The sequence below is a fragment of the Struthio camelus genome, chromosome 2 (assembly GCF_040807025.1).
Source record: "Struthio camelus isolate bStrCam1 chromosome 2, bStrCam1.hap1, whole genome shotgun sequence".
In the NCBI taxonomy this organism is placed as follows: Eukaryota; Metazoa; Chordata; class Aves; order Struthioniformes; family Struthionidae; genus Struthio; species Struthio camelus.
This window is the reverse complement of record NC_090943.1, coordinates 24,806,688-24,823,578: the sequence shown is the minus strand read 5'-3', so window position 1 is coordinate 24,823,578 and position 16,891 is coordinate 24,806,688. Positions and strand designations below refer to the sequence as shown.

Genomic DNA, 16,891 nt, shown 5'->3' with positions numbered 1-16,891 from the left:
GGCTAAGCCCAGGGCTGACAGGGAACTTGCACAGCAGCAAGCCAGGTCGCACATTTTAAGGCATAAGCTACTCATAGACAACTCCTCGTGTAAAAAGGAAGTTTACAACCGTTTGTTGTAACAAAACAACTACTCTGTGCATACATAAAGCATGTCCATACAATAAATTAGTGCAGAATAACTGGTTAATTCACATTCTAGATTATCAAGCGCAAACTCCTCCATACAGAAACGTCCCAAGGAATCTAGCTTCTTTGTCAGCATCAAGTCCTGGACCTCAGGGAAGCCACTTAACCTCTCTGTAAACCAGGAACAGAAATGTTTGCCTATTAGTGCCTCCCAGATGCTTAATTCGTTACTATGGGTTTGGAAATTTGTGCATTAAAGCGAAAACACCCCCAGCGAAGACTGTACAAGGGACCTGTCTTTACACCAGTAAAGCTGCTTTCCCCCCAGGCACACTACACACATTGCCCTCTCTCTCTCTACAGCTATGTCCCCTTCTTCCCACCAGGGATATCCATGCAAATTAACCTCAGCTCCGTAAAGAAATCCCCCTTTCCTCCTCTCCTCATTGCATTGCTGGTGGCAGGAAACTCAGCAGTGAGAAAGTTGCCTGAAACCTGCCACTCACTGTGACTCTCCTCTTCACTCCTCAGTCAGATCTCTCCAAACCTCACAAGCAACTTCAAGAGGCAGAAGATCATGAGTTATTAGTGAGGGGCTTGTGAGAGAGGTAACCACCTCTCACCATCTTGCTAGAAGGTCAGTGTACTGCTTTAGCAGAGGTCATAGAGTATTCTAGTGCTTATGCTTGGGAACAGCCTTGCTGTGGGAACTGGAAGTGGTAAAACGGAAAGAAAGATTTATGCTGACCACATTCTTACAAGAGAGTATTCTTCAACAAGTCAACACTTATCACTAGGAAGAGATTATTATTACTACTTTTATTACTCAAGATATCCAGCTTAGACTTATAAAACCAAAACAAAATCCAAATACATTCAAGTTTAAAATTGGCACGCGAGTCCTCTCTCCACTTGGCAGGTGGTGCGAGGGGAAGGACTTCTGGGCACTGACTATATCTTCTTGAAGCAACCTTCTGCCAATAAACCAACTGTGACTCCACTGCTGCCATTTCCAGTTTGCTGATGCACATCAGCAAGGATGACGCCAAGGTGGATATACCAGCTCAAGGAGTTCTTGCAAGGCACCTCCGAGCAGACGCTGGGTGTATGCCATGTGGAGCCACACTGTTGCTTGAGCCTCAATTTATGCGAAGTAATACCTGAAGTATAATCAACTCATGCTCTAACTGCTCACATGTAAGAGATAGGTAGCCATACAGCTGCCATGCTGCATGCACCCTCTGAAAGCTGAATTTGAGCTTCTCACTGTGCTGGTATTACATAACCTAAACGACTCAGTGGCTGGCAAACTCCCTCCCTCGCAATTACTGTCAGAATACAGCAGTGGATTGTAATACCGTCCCAAAAAATGAAGTTGGCTGCGTCAACTCAGACAAACTTCTCAATTGCATAATAAGTTGCTTGCTTGATTAGTTATTCAAAGGCAACCAGAAACTTACTGTACTAGACAGGCCTTTCTTTTCCTCTGGTGCTTTAAACACCAGTGTTGCCAGCCTGTTCCTAGTATAATGAGTTCTGTTCTGTTCTCATTTTGGCACTCTGGTAACTCCTGATCATCTCTTTTGAAGCAGCTCAAAGTTACTAGGGATAAATTGAAAGAGTAACAGAGAGAAAAACTAGGTCACAAGGATTTTGGATCAGGATTATAGAGGTCCCATTCAAACGTGGGTACAATGTCTAGGCTGCCTTTCATTTAGGTTTCATTGTAAGAGAATTCCCAAGAAAAGGAGCGTGGGTTGGTCCCACAAAATAATTTTTACTATGCAAGAATGAGAGTTCAAATAAATTCCAACTCTTAGAAAACTTTGGGTCACATTTTCTTCCTTTTTTTCCTTCTCTGCTATGCCAGCATGAAGGAAGAATCAGTTATATCATTCTAATTTCAAAATATCGGGAACATCCTGAAGACACTCACTGAAGGGAGCAAGACTGTGGGGAAAATATCCCTGAGTGTCACTTAGCTGTTAAATGTCCCTCTAGCCCTCTAATACTCCCCAGTTTTTGAAGAAAGGAAGGAATAAAAATGAAAAGATTTTTCTTTTCCAGGGAATTGCATAATATAATAATATTTGAGTAAGAATATTTAATACACCATTACAGCAGAATAGTGTTGGTAAACAACGTTTCATGTTTTGTCTACTGGATTCCCTTGTGGTTTAATATACTCCATAGTCCATCTAATTTACCCCATTAGATAATGTCAGCTCTCAAACTGCAGAATATATGTACCACAGCTGTGTTGCTATGTAGCTCCTTCTGAGTGTTCCAGCAGCTACATAATTTGTTTAGTGCTTTTTCAGCTTCAGTCATATCTAGTGCTCTCATTAATGAAAAGCCTATTGTGTCTAGATGGTTTGTAACCATAATAAAAGATGTTAGGAAGGCATAATCATATTATATTCCTTCAGATAAAACAAGGTTATCTTATAAGTATTATTGAAAGTAGTAGTCTCCTGTTTATTAACTGTCTGCTAGAGTTCAAAATGATGGTATTCATACTGCATGTGAAAAACTAATACACAGTTTATGCATAATAAGAATGCTCACAGGAAGGAGGACCCCGTGTTTCGGGATACTGAGGTATCTTGAAGAACTTCTGCTCTTTGGTTAACAGACTTACCTCAGTATATCAGACCAACTGGGCTAAGTATCGCTCGGATCCCTGCTAAGTGAACCTTTTAATCTTCTACTGTGCAAATCAGGAAATGCACACTGTTCAACTGTCCGATACTGACGTTGCTTTTACTCCTGTGTTTGGCCTTATGAAAAGGGGCTCCAACCCTTATTCTTCTAATACAGGGGGTTTCATAATATGTGGGTTTGCAGGCGGTCTGCTAAGGGATCCACAGGAAGTAATGAAGAAAACCAAGCTTATATATGCTATCTAACAATGCATATATGAGAAATTTTCAATGCACCTACAGCTTTAAATTTCTAAGGCATTCACAGTAGGAAGCAAGAAACAATTTAAAACTAGAGAAAACTCTTACCGAATAACAACATCAGAAAATGTTTACTGGAAAAAAGATTAGATGAGGCTAGATGAAGCAACATCTAACAGATAACTAAAGAAATTTAATCTCTAGCTCTCAACTGCCACACCGAAGTTCAAACTTACTTATTAATAAGGAGCTAAAATTCCCTAGTCACGCTCATTACGGATGAATTTTGCTATTAATCAGTTCAGTAAAACCATCCCACAGAGGAGAGGCCTGGCCTTACATCCCTCAGGGAACCCACAGAAATTTCACAGGAAAACCTGGTCTCACCCACTGTACAGAGTTCAGAAAGTACCAGGCTGCCAGTTTTAAGTGTCATTTACATTTCCGTTCCGACTTCCACAGGTCAGCATACCTTGAAATCCTGAGACTATCTGGACTACATCATCATAGACCATTAGAGTAGCTGAGCGTTCAGGAAGAAGGCCAAGACTCAGTGAAGAGAACACTGTAGAAGAGAAGTGGTTTAAGTACGATACATTTGAATTCTTGCAAAGATAACCCAACAACAAGAGAACTTACTTTCTTCTATTATTCTTTCAAAAACAGGCAACCCAAACTATTAAAGTCATATCATATACATGAGAGAAACAAAGTGCATTTTCTGAACCAAATAATTTCATTGCCAGAGTAATTTCTGTTGACCTAAACAATATACTCCACACTTTTGACTCCTGACAAAGTCATGCATATGAATTTGAAATACAGAAGAACGCACTGGAAAGCAGAGTTTTGAGTTATGATTCCCAACTCCACAAATGACTTGTCATTACATAAAGACGAGTGAAATACTAACGCAGTCTGACTGATTTCTTTTTTTGTGGAAAAAAAAAAGAAACCCAAAACTTACCTCAGGAAGATTTTAATGAAATTTAATTTTTTAAAACTCAGAGGTGCTTACATAAAAAGCCATATAGAAATGCAAAGTATGATGAATAAATCTGAATAATTTGCTTTAAAATACAGCATGTCTTTACTGAGTCACCACCTACACTACAGAACTTCTATATATAGCAGAACTAGTGTTATTCCACCACTGCTAAGAAAGGGGACAGACAAATGGTATTTTGCTGCAAGAAACGTATGTCCAAGGGCAGAGGAGGCCCTTGACATAGACACTCCTTAGATGTATGTGGGGAGGGTGTTTGTGTATGCAAGCACACGCATGTTTGGAGGGGCAAAAATATGATACAATTTTATGCCAAGTATTTTAGACCCAGAAGACCAGAAATATGTACAGAACTAGCCACTGAGCACAACTGACTCATGCACCCATGGAAATACTAAGAAGCAGATCTGCCTCCACTCCCTGAATGGCTTTACAGACAGAAGGAGAGGAAGAAATTAATGTAGACTCATCTTTTTTGATGAATGGGCAGTACCCCATATTTGCATGTGGAAAGCATTCACCCTATTCCAAAGTGACCACGAGCTGAGGAACACATTTCCAGATCTGATAATGAAAGAACAGCACAAGCACTTCTGATTTTCTGGCGCTTTATAAATTCCCTCTAAATTAATACATATTATTTGATCCAAGAGACCATACAGATGATAGAAACAATTTGGGAGACTGTTCACTATTTTTGTTATAAAAAATCTACTCACTTTTTAAAGATTAGAAATGTTAGTGTGTATGAGAAATACAGGAGAAAGGAGAAGATAGGAGCAATACCCTAATAAGAATCACCATTTAAAATATTATCTTAAAACCATATAAGGAAAAAACCTAAAAAGTTGTTATTGCAATTACAGCTGATAATTTTCTTTCAAACATTCTACATCTGAAAAAAATGTACACATGCATCAACATAAGTAAGGATGTCTAATGTAAGTAGGATTAAGGCAGCAAAATCTGTTTTTACACCAATAATTTAATTTGTATAAAGAAAGCTAATATAATTTAGATACCCTGGGGGATTCAGTACAACAAAACATGCCAGCCTCTTCTTCTATATGTGCCAGGCCAGAACGCGCAGATAACCTCTAAACTTCCCCTGGGCTTTTTTGCACTATCATTTCTCAGCATGACAAAGGTATAAAGCCAGTTTTTAAAGCCAGAGGGATCACTACGATGATCTAGTCTTACACCCACATAAAAACAGCCTTCTCTGAATTAATTACTAATTTAGATCCAATAATTGCTCTTAAATTAGAAACTAAGCTGTAAAACAAAACAAAACAAAAACAAAAAAACCCACCCTACCAAATCTGCTTTTAAAGGTGTCCAGTGGTAAAGAAGATAACATAACATCTGAATGTTTCAGTAACTAATTACGATGACAGTTGAACTGCGTGCCTTTTTACCCATCAAAATTTACTGAGGTTTGACTTCCAGTCATTTTATCTTTTTCTTCCGCATAAGTCCAATAGACACAACAAATCTCTCTTACCCATTTCCTGTTTGCTTTGCAGGTACTGACAGACTATGATCGAGTCACCCCAAGAATTCCTCTCTGATGAATGAAATAAATGAAGCACTTTAAGTTCCTTCTCTATAAGCCCTATTTTCCAATCTTTTAATCACTTTTGAGATACTCTCAAACCCCTGCAGTTTAAAACACTCTTGAACCGTGGATCCAGAACTGGACACAGATTTCCAGAAGTGGTTGCACCAATGACAACTGCTGAGATACCACACTTTGTCTTCCTCAGAATTTCCTTTTATTATTATTATTATTATTTTACAGCTAAGGATCAGATTATTCCTCCTTGCTGCAGTGCTACCTCAGGAGCTTATTTTCAACTGCTCATCTAACACGAGTCATTTGTCTTCTGCAGAGTCACTGCTTCCCAAATTAGCTCTTCTCTCCCAGAAATACAAGGAGCATTCTCTGCTCCTAGAACTGCATTTCACCCTAGTGAAAACTACTGCTTGCCTGTTTTCTACCTTACCAACAAGTCTGAACTGTGCTGCCTCGTGACCCTCTCTCTTCATCGCTCACCAGTCTCCCAAGCTTCCTCAAGGTCCTAGCCATGGACTAACAGTCGTAATTTTGTTGTCTTCTAAATCATTGACAAAAAAAGAAACCTCTATTTATAGCTAAAAATGATATTGAGCATGTCTTCCACTATGAACACTTCATCAACTCAAGTGATGTTAAATTAATGAACTGTTAATAAGTGGAATCAGGGTTCTCCTGACAAATAGTTTAATGGGAAAAAAGATCTTAATCTTTTTCTCCTATCATTTCTCATTAATTAAATAATAATCCTCCTGCTTAAGTGGTAAAGACCTAGTCATTATTTCGTTTGATTTTAGAAAAGTTAATTTCTGCCCAATTATGAAAACAGAAAACCCTTGATGCTTGCTCCTTAAAGTCACTACAGTAACATCAAAAGTGGCTGCGCAGCTTTCCAGTCTAAGATTACACACTCCAGCGAAAGAATCCCCCTTCTTTGGCAAAGTCTTGTTACGGCACTTTAAACATTACAGCTCCACAGCTGTCAGACCTACTCCCTGCTTGTGGTTATTGTTTCCACATTGAGGCGGTGGAAGGAACCATGTCCATACTTCATTTACCACAGCGTACAGTCTGGCACATTAACTTAAACCACTGACGTGGGTGGAACACTGCTTGGTATGGCCTATCTATGAGATGACAACTACTACTATTAAATGACATTTTTGAGAAACAAAGATCCTGCGGTAACCACGTGCCCAGACTGTTCACTGCAAAAAAATCAAGATTTAAATATGCTGCTTATTCCCCAGCATTCAACCCAGATTAAAAACAAAATAAAACAAGTCATCATCGACAAAAAAAAGAAGGTCATGTCTTTCAAAACCTCTATACGGTGGCAGTTATAAGCATCATAGGAGGACATTTAAATACAAATAGTTTTTGGAAAGTTTTTTAAGCACTATAAACATTGAAGCTCTACAATAAAAAAAAACCAACAGTCTAACTATGTTGGGCCTAAACTACTATGCCATGTCCATTTTAGGGAGTAATTCAAAGAACACGTATCAAGTTGTAACTTGTTTCTATAATCAAAGAATGGATTAAGTTCAAGGTACAGAAAGCAAAAGAAAGGGTTCTACCACCAATGAAATCAATGACAAACTGTCTAGCAATTTCAATGGGGGCAGACTGACAGTGAAAGGAATCTTTATTTTCTGAATTAAGCTCACATTTCAGCTGTGGGGGAAAAAACAAGATCTCATGGAAACTGTGTATACAATTACAGCTCTTCAAACTTCAGTGACTAACCAAAACAATAGTGCCATGTTTGATTCCCTTCCCTCAAAAATCAATATTTAAGAAAAGACAACAAACAAAAAGCAAACCAAACAAACCCCAGATCCATGGAAGAGTATGTTGCATTCAAAAGATCTAGGCGGGGGAGAAGGAAAGATATGAGGCACAAGGCAAGAAAAGGCTATTGCATGCTTTAATCATACACAATTATGTCTTAAGGAAGTACATTAAGTATGCTAAGGAAGCTGGCACCTCAGCTTATTTAAAGAGAAAAATCATCAAGGAAATTTCTAAATAGAATCACAAAATAATTAGCATTGGAAGGGACCTGGCTCAACCTCAGCTCAAAACAGGGGCTTGTTCAGCTGAGTTTTGACAGCCTTTCTGGCAACCTGTTCAAATCTGACTACCACTGATATAAAGAATTGTCTCCTTTTAGAATTGTCGCCTTTTACTTAACTGGAATTCTCATTGCTTTGAGGGGTTTCAGTTACTAATCGTTTTTCGTCTCTGTGCTCCTAAAATCCTGGCTCCATCTTCTCTATAGCCTCGTTAGGTAGCTGAAGAATATGGCAGAATATGGTAGTGAACATGTGGAAGAAATCTGTCTTATCTGCAGCAAGTGAACGCAGGTAAGTAAAGAGCATAATTCTGAGCTTGGATTTATCAGTATATTTAAAACCTAGCATAGCTTGGCCTGTGCTAATTAGCAAATCTGAGGTGCTGTATTGAGGCCTGGGACCATTCCAGGAGCTGCTGGGACAGAATGACTCTAATTGTGGCTGAGGATTAGAGGAGAGGCAGATGAAAGCTGGGTGGATATGAGCTTCATCTTGTTGTAAGGTTTCAGGGTCAGACAGCCACCCTCAGCCTGTTCCATTTAGTACTACACACACAGTCTTCATGACTCAGTTTCCACTCCTGCATAACAGGGATAATGTAGTGTAACTCCTACTTTTCTCAGAATTTTGAGGCATTCAGGCAAGAAATTACATGGAAGAATTATTATTATTATTATTTGTTTCCCTGTTAAAGAAACAAACCATGCTAATTATGTTACAGAGAATCTTTGCAGCTGGATAACATAACTGCAGATTAAAACTGACCTATGAGACATGGCCAAGAAGTGAAAACCCAGGACTGCTTGGCAAACTGTAACATACAGTATAACCACTGTTGGTATACTTGGGAGTGAAATGCGTTAGTACATCAGAGCTGCTGAGACAGTGCACTGGAAAACAGAGTCCCCATAAAGAAAAATCTGGAGCAGATTTGTATTTTCTGTGGAGCTACAAGAGCACCGACAGTTGTTTGAAAACTGATGTAGCACTGTGTCAGGAACAGCGAGGAGTAACATGAAACTCTGCACAGCCCCGATATCACTGTTTAACTGAGGAAGAAACCTTGCATTTTCAAACCGTACAGATGTTCTTTCTCCCACCCAGGATTGCAAGCAAGCATTAAAACATATCATATAAAATTGTGTAACTTCCTTTAGACGCAAAATCTTACCTCAGAACAAAAATAAAGATCTCTTACCAGGCAATCTTACAGGTTTCCATGGTGCAGAATTTGGCACATATGCATGTTTACTAGCAGTCACTATCAGCTGATTGCCCAACTTATACTGAAACTTGAGGAAGGCAGTGCCATCTGCTCCTGAGGTTCCAGATGCAATGGAAATCTGGTTGGTAAAAATCTCAATGAAGGCTTCAGCTACTGGCTGATGTGTGCTGGCATCACTTACGTGGACCTTCAGCGTTACTTCTGTAACGACAAACAACCATAGCAATTACTGTCAGAAAAAACTTTTGCCCAACGCAGCCCTGAGAACATGCTAGCACACCAATGACCATAAGACACAGGGCTCGGTGCTATCCTCTGACCTTTGGTGCCAAGAATTGCCTCTTTCCTGGCTTGCAGTTCTTTGTTTCAGGTGGCTGCTCTTTAGAAATGCTGCAGGTTCTGTCACAAGGCAGATCACTTATACTGCTCCTGAATTATTGCCCTTGTGCTAACTCTAGCTACAGAGGCATATATATACTCCACTTATTACTTATACGCTGCTGGGCAGCGCACCACGAGTGGCAGGTAGCGTTGCCTGTGATGTCAATCCCATGGCAGCATCATGACTCTAAATGCACGTGCTACCAAACACGACATACTTATTAGGCACAGACAGTTCGGCAACTTTTCTCTAAGGTTGTAGCCTTGTTGCACCTCTGCTCCAGCCAGACTTCTCCCCAGCACACCTCAACAGCACAGCAGCAGTGGGAAGAAGGAAAGGTAGAAGCGGACTGTGCTCTCTCACCCCTTCCCACAAACATTTCTCTCTCTGTGCAGCAGAGGATCAGAGGAGATCTGCTGTGATGAGGGGTGAGTGGGTCTCAGGAAGAAAGTGGGTGGAGGAATGGGCTGCATTACAGTAGAAGATTTTAAACTCCAGTGGGAGAGATTGCTCCAGCTGGCCCAGAACTGCTCCTGTGAGGCCTCTTCTAGGCAGTGAAATCCCACAGGGACAGGACCTTGTCCTCCATGCACAAGACGACCAGGTTGGACACAGAGTGCTAGCAGTCGGGAAAAGCTGAGAGAGAGAAGAACATCCCCCTCCCTCCCTGTTCACTGACCCCTTTTCCAAAAGAAGCAAAAGTATCATGCCACCTAGCAGTATCTGGTTATCCGTACTGAAATAGAGTCCAATGTATCATCCATCCTCATTCACAACTGATGAGCGCCAGAAGCAAAAAAAGTCACTGTCGAGGCCGTTAGCAGAACTGTACATATTATAGACAGGCAGTGAGAAGCTAACACAATGAACTACATTTTACTTGACTAATTTGCCCTTTTTCCAGGAACTAATTACTTGTTTAAATGTTTCCAGATGCACAATATTTGTCCACTTCAAGGCACTCCTATGACTAAATCATGCATTGTGTCACAATACTTTTGTTACATGAAGCGTAGTGGCTTGTGTAAGACAGTCCCTCTGAAAGGCATTCCTCTACATCTACGGTAATTTTTCTGCCCCTACGATAGTTCCTCTGCCTCATGCTCTAAAGTAGCAGCTGTTGCCTTTCTTCAGTAACTATGACTTATGTGCAACGCTGTTTTGAAAGAACTAGCAATGGGCCAATAACTCGACTAAATTGCTTTTTGGATATTTTCCTTTCAAAGTCTCCTCGTTCTCCTAAATGCGTACCTAACACCTCCCTCTTCTTTCACACTCATCCTTTTCTCCTGTTCTTGCCCTCACCTTAGGACACACTGCTGCTCTTTTGTGAAGTCCCCTATCTCAGCTTACTGCCTTCCCCAAGGCACCAAGATGATACTTTGCAAACGCCTCTCTTTGCATTAGGGGAATTCAGCCACTAACAAGCAAGATGCTCACATACCACGTGCAACTCATTTCTTCATGGGCTGCCCAGAAAAGAGAGCGTGACCTTATTTTCATGTATATTTAAAAAACAATACATTAGTTTCGGCAGAACAGTACTGGGGATTAGGTTCTGTTACATTACTACTGTGTATTAGGATTTTAAGAAGTTATTTTGGTATATGCAGGCATTCAACCAGCAAGACGTAACATCAAGCAGAATAAGAACTTAATAAAAATCTCTGTTGCGAATTTCAATAGTGAAATGATACAACTGAGTATTCCGAGAAATATATCATAATAATGTAAAATTGTAAAAGGATGTCATGATCTAATGCAACCCTTCAAAATATCAACACCTCTTTCCTAAGGGCATTTCCGCCAGAAAAATGTTGGGCCCTTTTATAAGCACAGACCTTCTGTCTGAATTCTAGAGTACAGAAAATATAAATATCAGACAGTCCTGAACAAAAATCCCATTAGAGAAATTCATCATCATCACAACCCTCACTTTAGAGCTTGGCAATGAAGAATGCCAATTTAGAGAGGATCAGCATGAAATACATTTTAGCTATTAAAAGTTCTGGACTTGTTCCCAGTTTTACATTTAGTAGTCAAAGAAAACAACATATATGAAAAACAGTGTACATACATATATTCCGGTGCATATGTATAGAATGCCTCCTTAGAAACCTTGCCTTGTTCACCAAACAACTTCTGAAATCTTGTACACATGGAAGGCAGCCATATTAATCAAGGCAGGAATGCATACGTATTTATATATTTACAAATTATATATGTATTTATAAACAGTGGGGCAAAAAGCAATACAAGCTTTTATTTGCAAAATGTTCAGGAACAAGTATTTTTAAGATCCAAAGCTAGGTAGCTAAGCCGTTAATGCTTCCACCTTTTGAACTGCCTAGCAAACAATGTTGAAGAACAGATGCAGCTAACAATATTGGGTCATGTATTAAAAGAAAAGCAAGGAAATAGGACAAGCTGAATGCTGTGGTTACAATTTCAGCGACATGAAAGTATAGCCTGTTCTAAAACAGCCACATATAACAAGGCACCAAAAAGTTCTACAATATTACATACTCACAAAGGATGAGGATTAGAAACTAACAGAAATATCCAAACTACTTAATTTATGAACATTTGAAATTCTAGAATGGAGACTACTACAAAAATTGATCAAGTGATGAAGACTGTAAAAACAAAAACAAAACCAAAAAAACCCACTAATTTATCCATACATATAAAGTTCTCTCTCTCAGAAAAGAGAGGCAGCCATGAGTATCTCCAGTAGGACCCTCAATTCATATTTCCTTCTCCCTACAACTCTTTATATAAAGGCTTCTCTCCGCATCCTTCTCTTTCTGGTAAGAAAGGATGAGGGTCTCCAAAACTGTGTTTTCAAACAGGTACAGTGAAGGCCATCACTCAAGATGGAAGATTGACACCTGCTGTTCCAAGCATGGTGTTCCAAACCACAATCATGAGATTACCAGGCTATTTTCTCCTCCTCCTTTATGACATAGACTTTTTTTCCCCCTGAAAAGGTAGAGAAAATCCTAGACACTTGAACAGCCCTAATTCCTTTTCATGTGTTATCTTCACTGACATACGTGTGAACTGTATACTTGCTTAAACCAGGGTTTTCTCCCATGCAACAGCCCCTTTTTCTTCTCACCTAATGCAGCAGTGAAGCCATGAACACTAAACTGGCATTATCACAGCAATTTCCACAGCAACAGAACGATTACAAGCTTTAAAATGGAAAGAAATTTTTGAAGAAAACCCTCTCAAACAGTGAGAGCGATAAGAACACTATAAAAAGAGAAACTATTATGAAAATTTAAACTGTACAGTCAGTTTCAAAAACGTGATGAGACATCCAAGCACTTTTGCTTAAAGAACAGGATGAACAAAGAGGGGTAAAAGGAAGCAGAGTAAGGACAGCAAGTGATCCAAGATCAGACAGTCTGACTTCAAATTAATAAGTAGGTTCTAGACTGAAATATTAGATACGCTAGAAGTATTAATTAGAAAAAGCTGCTTAGAAGACTCACTATGAGTTAAGGAATAAAGACTTTAAATATCTGGCAAATTTTTTACTTGGTATTCTCAGCAAAACAATGGGAATATAGAAGATGCATTATTATTGAGTTTTACCAGAATATCATAGCAAGGAGCCCTGTCAGAATTAAACCCACATGGACTCAAAGAAGACTTTACATAGCTGGAAACATGATGGTGGCAGAGAACCAAGAGCACTGTGCAAGAAGAACTCAGAGAACACAAACTGCTAAAGAAGTTTGCTTCATTCTTCCACAAAATTAATAGAGTTTCGTGCTTTTTTTTTTTTTAATTTACAAAAGCTAGTATATTCAGTCATTAAAATCTGAATTAACATATACTTTGTTCTTTGCAAAGTGAGGTCTTGGAGGGAGGAGGGGGAAATTAAGGTGCACAGTGCTGGTATTTCTTCACCATGCAACAAAGCAGAGATGCCCGAGCCAGCAAACCCCAAGCTGATGGATTCACTCCAGGCAGCTGTGGTCCATCTCACATCCCGAAACAGGCCAACCAGGTCCACAACAGGCTAGGTTCACACTGCAAGCTCCGTCTGATACACTTCGCTCCTGGCTAGGACAGTGTGATTGTGCATGTGGCTGCTTCAGACCCGAGGTGCCTTGTGTGGAGTTCCCTGGTGGCTCTCAGGTTGGCATAGGCAGGGCCACAGTAACTGTCCGCACCACCAGTGCGCACCTGTCCTGCCCTTATACTTTTCTGGTGATGTTTTGTGTCCAAGCCAGAAGAATGCATGTCCTTGCCTAAAACTGAAGATAATAGAAGTTCCTTTATAAAAATTAAATAATGCAAGCCACCTGGAAAACCTTGCAACTCTGGCTTCAACTATCCCAAAGGAAAAAGCAGGTAAGTGGCAATACAGCAAATACAGGGTTAAACTCCCATGAAGAGATCAAGGTTGCTGTACGTGGGTGTTCAAGCAAGTAACTCTATCCTAGATCTCTTTTCTTGTATTTTTCTTCCTTCATCTTCAGCAATCACATCCTATTTGTTTTTCAAATGAGAGCAAACCAAAACTACTACTTACAGTGAAAACAGCTGCTTAAGTGTAATTCCCAGTTTTCAGTACTGCATTTATTGTCAGCTATATAAAGAAAACCAGCATCTCCAAAGCTATCATTTGAGAAAGGGAAATAAAAAAGACAAAGAGCCCTACATGTTAGCACTCCAACCTAGAATCCCATCTGGCTCTTTAATCTGATTTTTGAGATTTTACTAAGTCCAAACTTTCTCAGAGCAATCCTTCCTGTGCCATCTGCTTTACGAACTACACTGACTCCTCTGAAATACAAGTAACCTTAAGACAACTACTTATTGCAGTCGCAACCCTATTTCTTGGGCTCACAACCCCTCTTGATATTGCTGTGAGCTCCCAGTTTGGAAAGAAATTCCTTAAGAACTGATGACATCAGTGCGGTCTCCTATAGCCAAACTCTTGAAAACTGAAAAGCATTGCTTTTTTTTGTTTGTTTTTGTTTTTAAATAAACCAATAATAGTATGCAGAAAAAAAAAATCCTGAGCAATCTGAGTGATGGCACACTGTCAGATTTCAAATGCTGAAATAAACAGAGAGAAATCATGAAATCATGACACAGATTCAAAGTCAAAGATTACAAGCTAATATTTAGGTCCCAATCCTGCAATTCAATTTCTGTGCACACACCCCTCCGTCTAGGCAGACTCCCTCCGACGTCTGCTGGACAGAGAACTTCCCTTGGGAACAGGCTGACACAGGCAGTGGTTATCACATATCTTTCGTTTCGTAAACCTTTTCCTCTGGGGGTCCCACATGCATGGACAATGTCAGGATATTACCAAAGAAAGAGATATGCAAATTCCTAGGTCTTGATTAGAGACGGAAAACTTCCTGCTCATTTAAAAAATGCCACTATGAGCCTTATTTAAAATTGCATCCTCCGCTCACTCTGAGCTTACTGGCAACACGCCTGTTTTTGAATCCTACATGCCAAATGGATAAGCCTTTCCTCCCCTTAACCTTTTGCCCATGTGCAGGGTCATTCCCTCAGCCAAACAATAGGAGTCTCGTTTATCTAAGGGAAAACATTTTCCTAGAAAAAGGAGTGTTTCACATCCCCCAGCCACAGATGCCAATATAAGCATTTAAATATACCATCTCTTTCTACTGTACCGTATCAAAAAGGCTATACTGACCACCAAGGCTGGAAAATAGTAGTAAAGTAAGTTCATATGAAAAAAAGAAATGTGTGTATGAAACCCGTCCAGAAACACACAGACTCTGAACTGAATTGACTTGGTCACCTACAAAGTAAGTTTACATGTACCACCTTGAATGGCAAAGCAAGCACACTTGGAGAAGATCTTAATAAAGACCGTGACAGAATGTGTTCAAAATAGGGACTGAACCTGCAGCGAAGTTACTGAAGACACACTGGTGCTATAGAGCTTTCCCCTCTTCTGCAAGCGACCAAACTTTCAACGTGGGTAAGGGTCCATCATTGACTTCTACAGAACCAGACCAAGCAGGGAATGGGACATGAAAGGTCTGCTTCTACTCTTTGGTTCCATGTGTATTTCACATTCCCTATTCAGCGATTCTCAATAGCTAATTTCACAAGATGAAGAGCTACGTGTAAAAAATGTGTCACATCAGAAACCGACCCCATACTGATTGCCAAAACATAACTTGGTGGTCAAGTGAGAAACAAATCCACAGAACTTTCAGAGTGTTAGGAACCAAAACTGTCAAATAAAAGGCTAAGTGAAAAAGACATCAGCAGCACCCTTCTCCTATAAAACAGTAGCCATGAAAATATACACAACCACTGTTGAGCACCCACAGATTCAGCCTACCAGTTAGGCTTTTACACCTAGATAAAGATCCCCCTTAGACATCGTATCTGAACTTTTCTCCTTTTACTGGGACTAGATGAACCCAGCTTTTCACGTAAAACTGAATTTTCTAGAGTTCACCTACAGTGATGAGCCAGAAGCTTACTACCTAGAAATGGCTTGCTTCATTGAGCTCCTACCCAAGACAAAACAAGCAGGGCTTGACCACTGACAGCTAGTACTTCAAACATGGGGAAAGGCCTCTCTCTAATTCTTCCGTATACTAACGGAAATAACATTTTGACTTGGTGTGAAAAAACAGAGTTTTAAAGATGCCCTTATTTTAACTATGTGTATGCCGCCTACAAGCAGTGTGCCCATAACCTTGCATCTGCTCAGATTAACACTTCCGAATCAATGCACTCAGACCTCCTCCACTCAAAGAGACTCTGAGGAGCTATCTTGGGAGTTCAGTGAATCACCAAAGCTACACTTCTAACAAGTCCTGAAAAACTCCATAAATTGCAGAGGATCAGATCACAGCCAGGATGGTTCCAATAGCTAAAAATGGTTAAAAGGCAGGCCCAAGCAATGATGGATCACAGCTAGTTTGGCATTGATCCCAGCTAAAATAACAAGACAGCAAAATGTAAAACTACAAACAAGAATTAGGAACTAAAAATATAAAGAGTCAGTCAGCATGTTTTAAGAAAAGGTTGGCTATGTGAACATTCTTCCTTCAATACTCTTGCTGGTAGAATCAGCTGTGTTAACATAACACTAGTTCTTGATTTTAAAATCTGTATTACATGGAATTACCATGGATTTCAGGTAAAGCTCTGATAGATCTCAAAATGTATTTACTAAATGGGCAGTGCATGCAAGGAGAGAGTCTCTCTCTGTCTGAGAGAGGGGGGGGAAAAAAAGGCGGGGGGGGGAACAACAATAAGAAGCACGTTTCCAAGCAAAAGGACCCTTTGGTCAGTACAAGAGAGAAGCAGCAGTCCACAACAACAGGGCAAGTTAGAAAAAATGCTTTGGAGTTCACCTTGATAACATCAGTGCTCTGGGAAGCGGTCCTAAAAGAACTTCCTAGGGCTACTGCAGCTCCTGGCCCTACCGAGGGGCAGCACCAAGCTGAATGATCCTCACTTCTGCTTCCCGCAGCACTGGTCAGACCCCCAGCAAGGGCCACACGGGGCCATGTTTTCAGGCCCACACTTCAAAAAGGAGTTAGAAAATGGAAGAGCTCAGAGAAG

At 40.1% G+C, this 16,891-nt stretch overlaps 1 protein-coding gene across 4 annotated transcripts in view; it reads right to left on the bottom strand.

Annotated features, from left to right (window-relative positions):
* FAM171A1 (family with sequence similarity 171 member A1) overlaps positions 1–16,891 on the bottom strand; it is a 91,976-nt gene that overhangs the window by 29,728 nt on the left and 45,357 nt on the right. For all 4 annotated transcript variants that reach the window (XM_068934691.1, XM_068934690.1, XM_068934692.1 and 1 more), the window contains 2 exons: positions 8,890–9,117; positions 3,504–3,596 (listed from right to left, as the gene is read on the bottom strand). In XM_068934691.1, the coding sequence (XP_068790792.1) occupies positions 3,504–3,596; positions 8,890–9,117 (321 nt within the window). The remainder of the gene's footprint in view (positions 1–3,503; positions 3,597–8,889; positions 9,118–16,891) is intronic.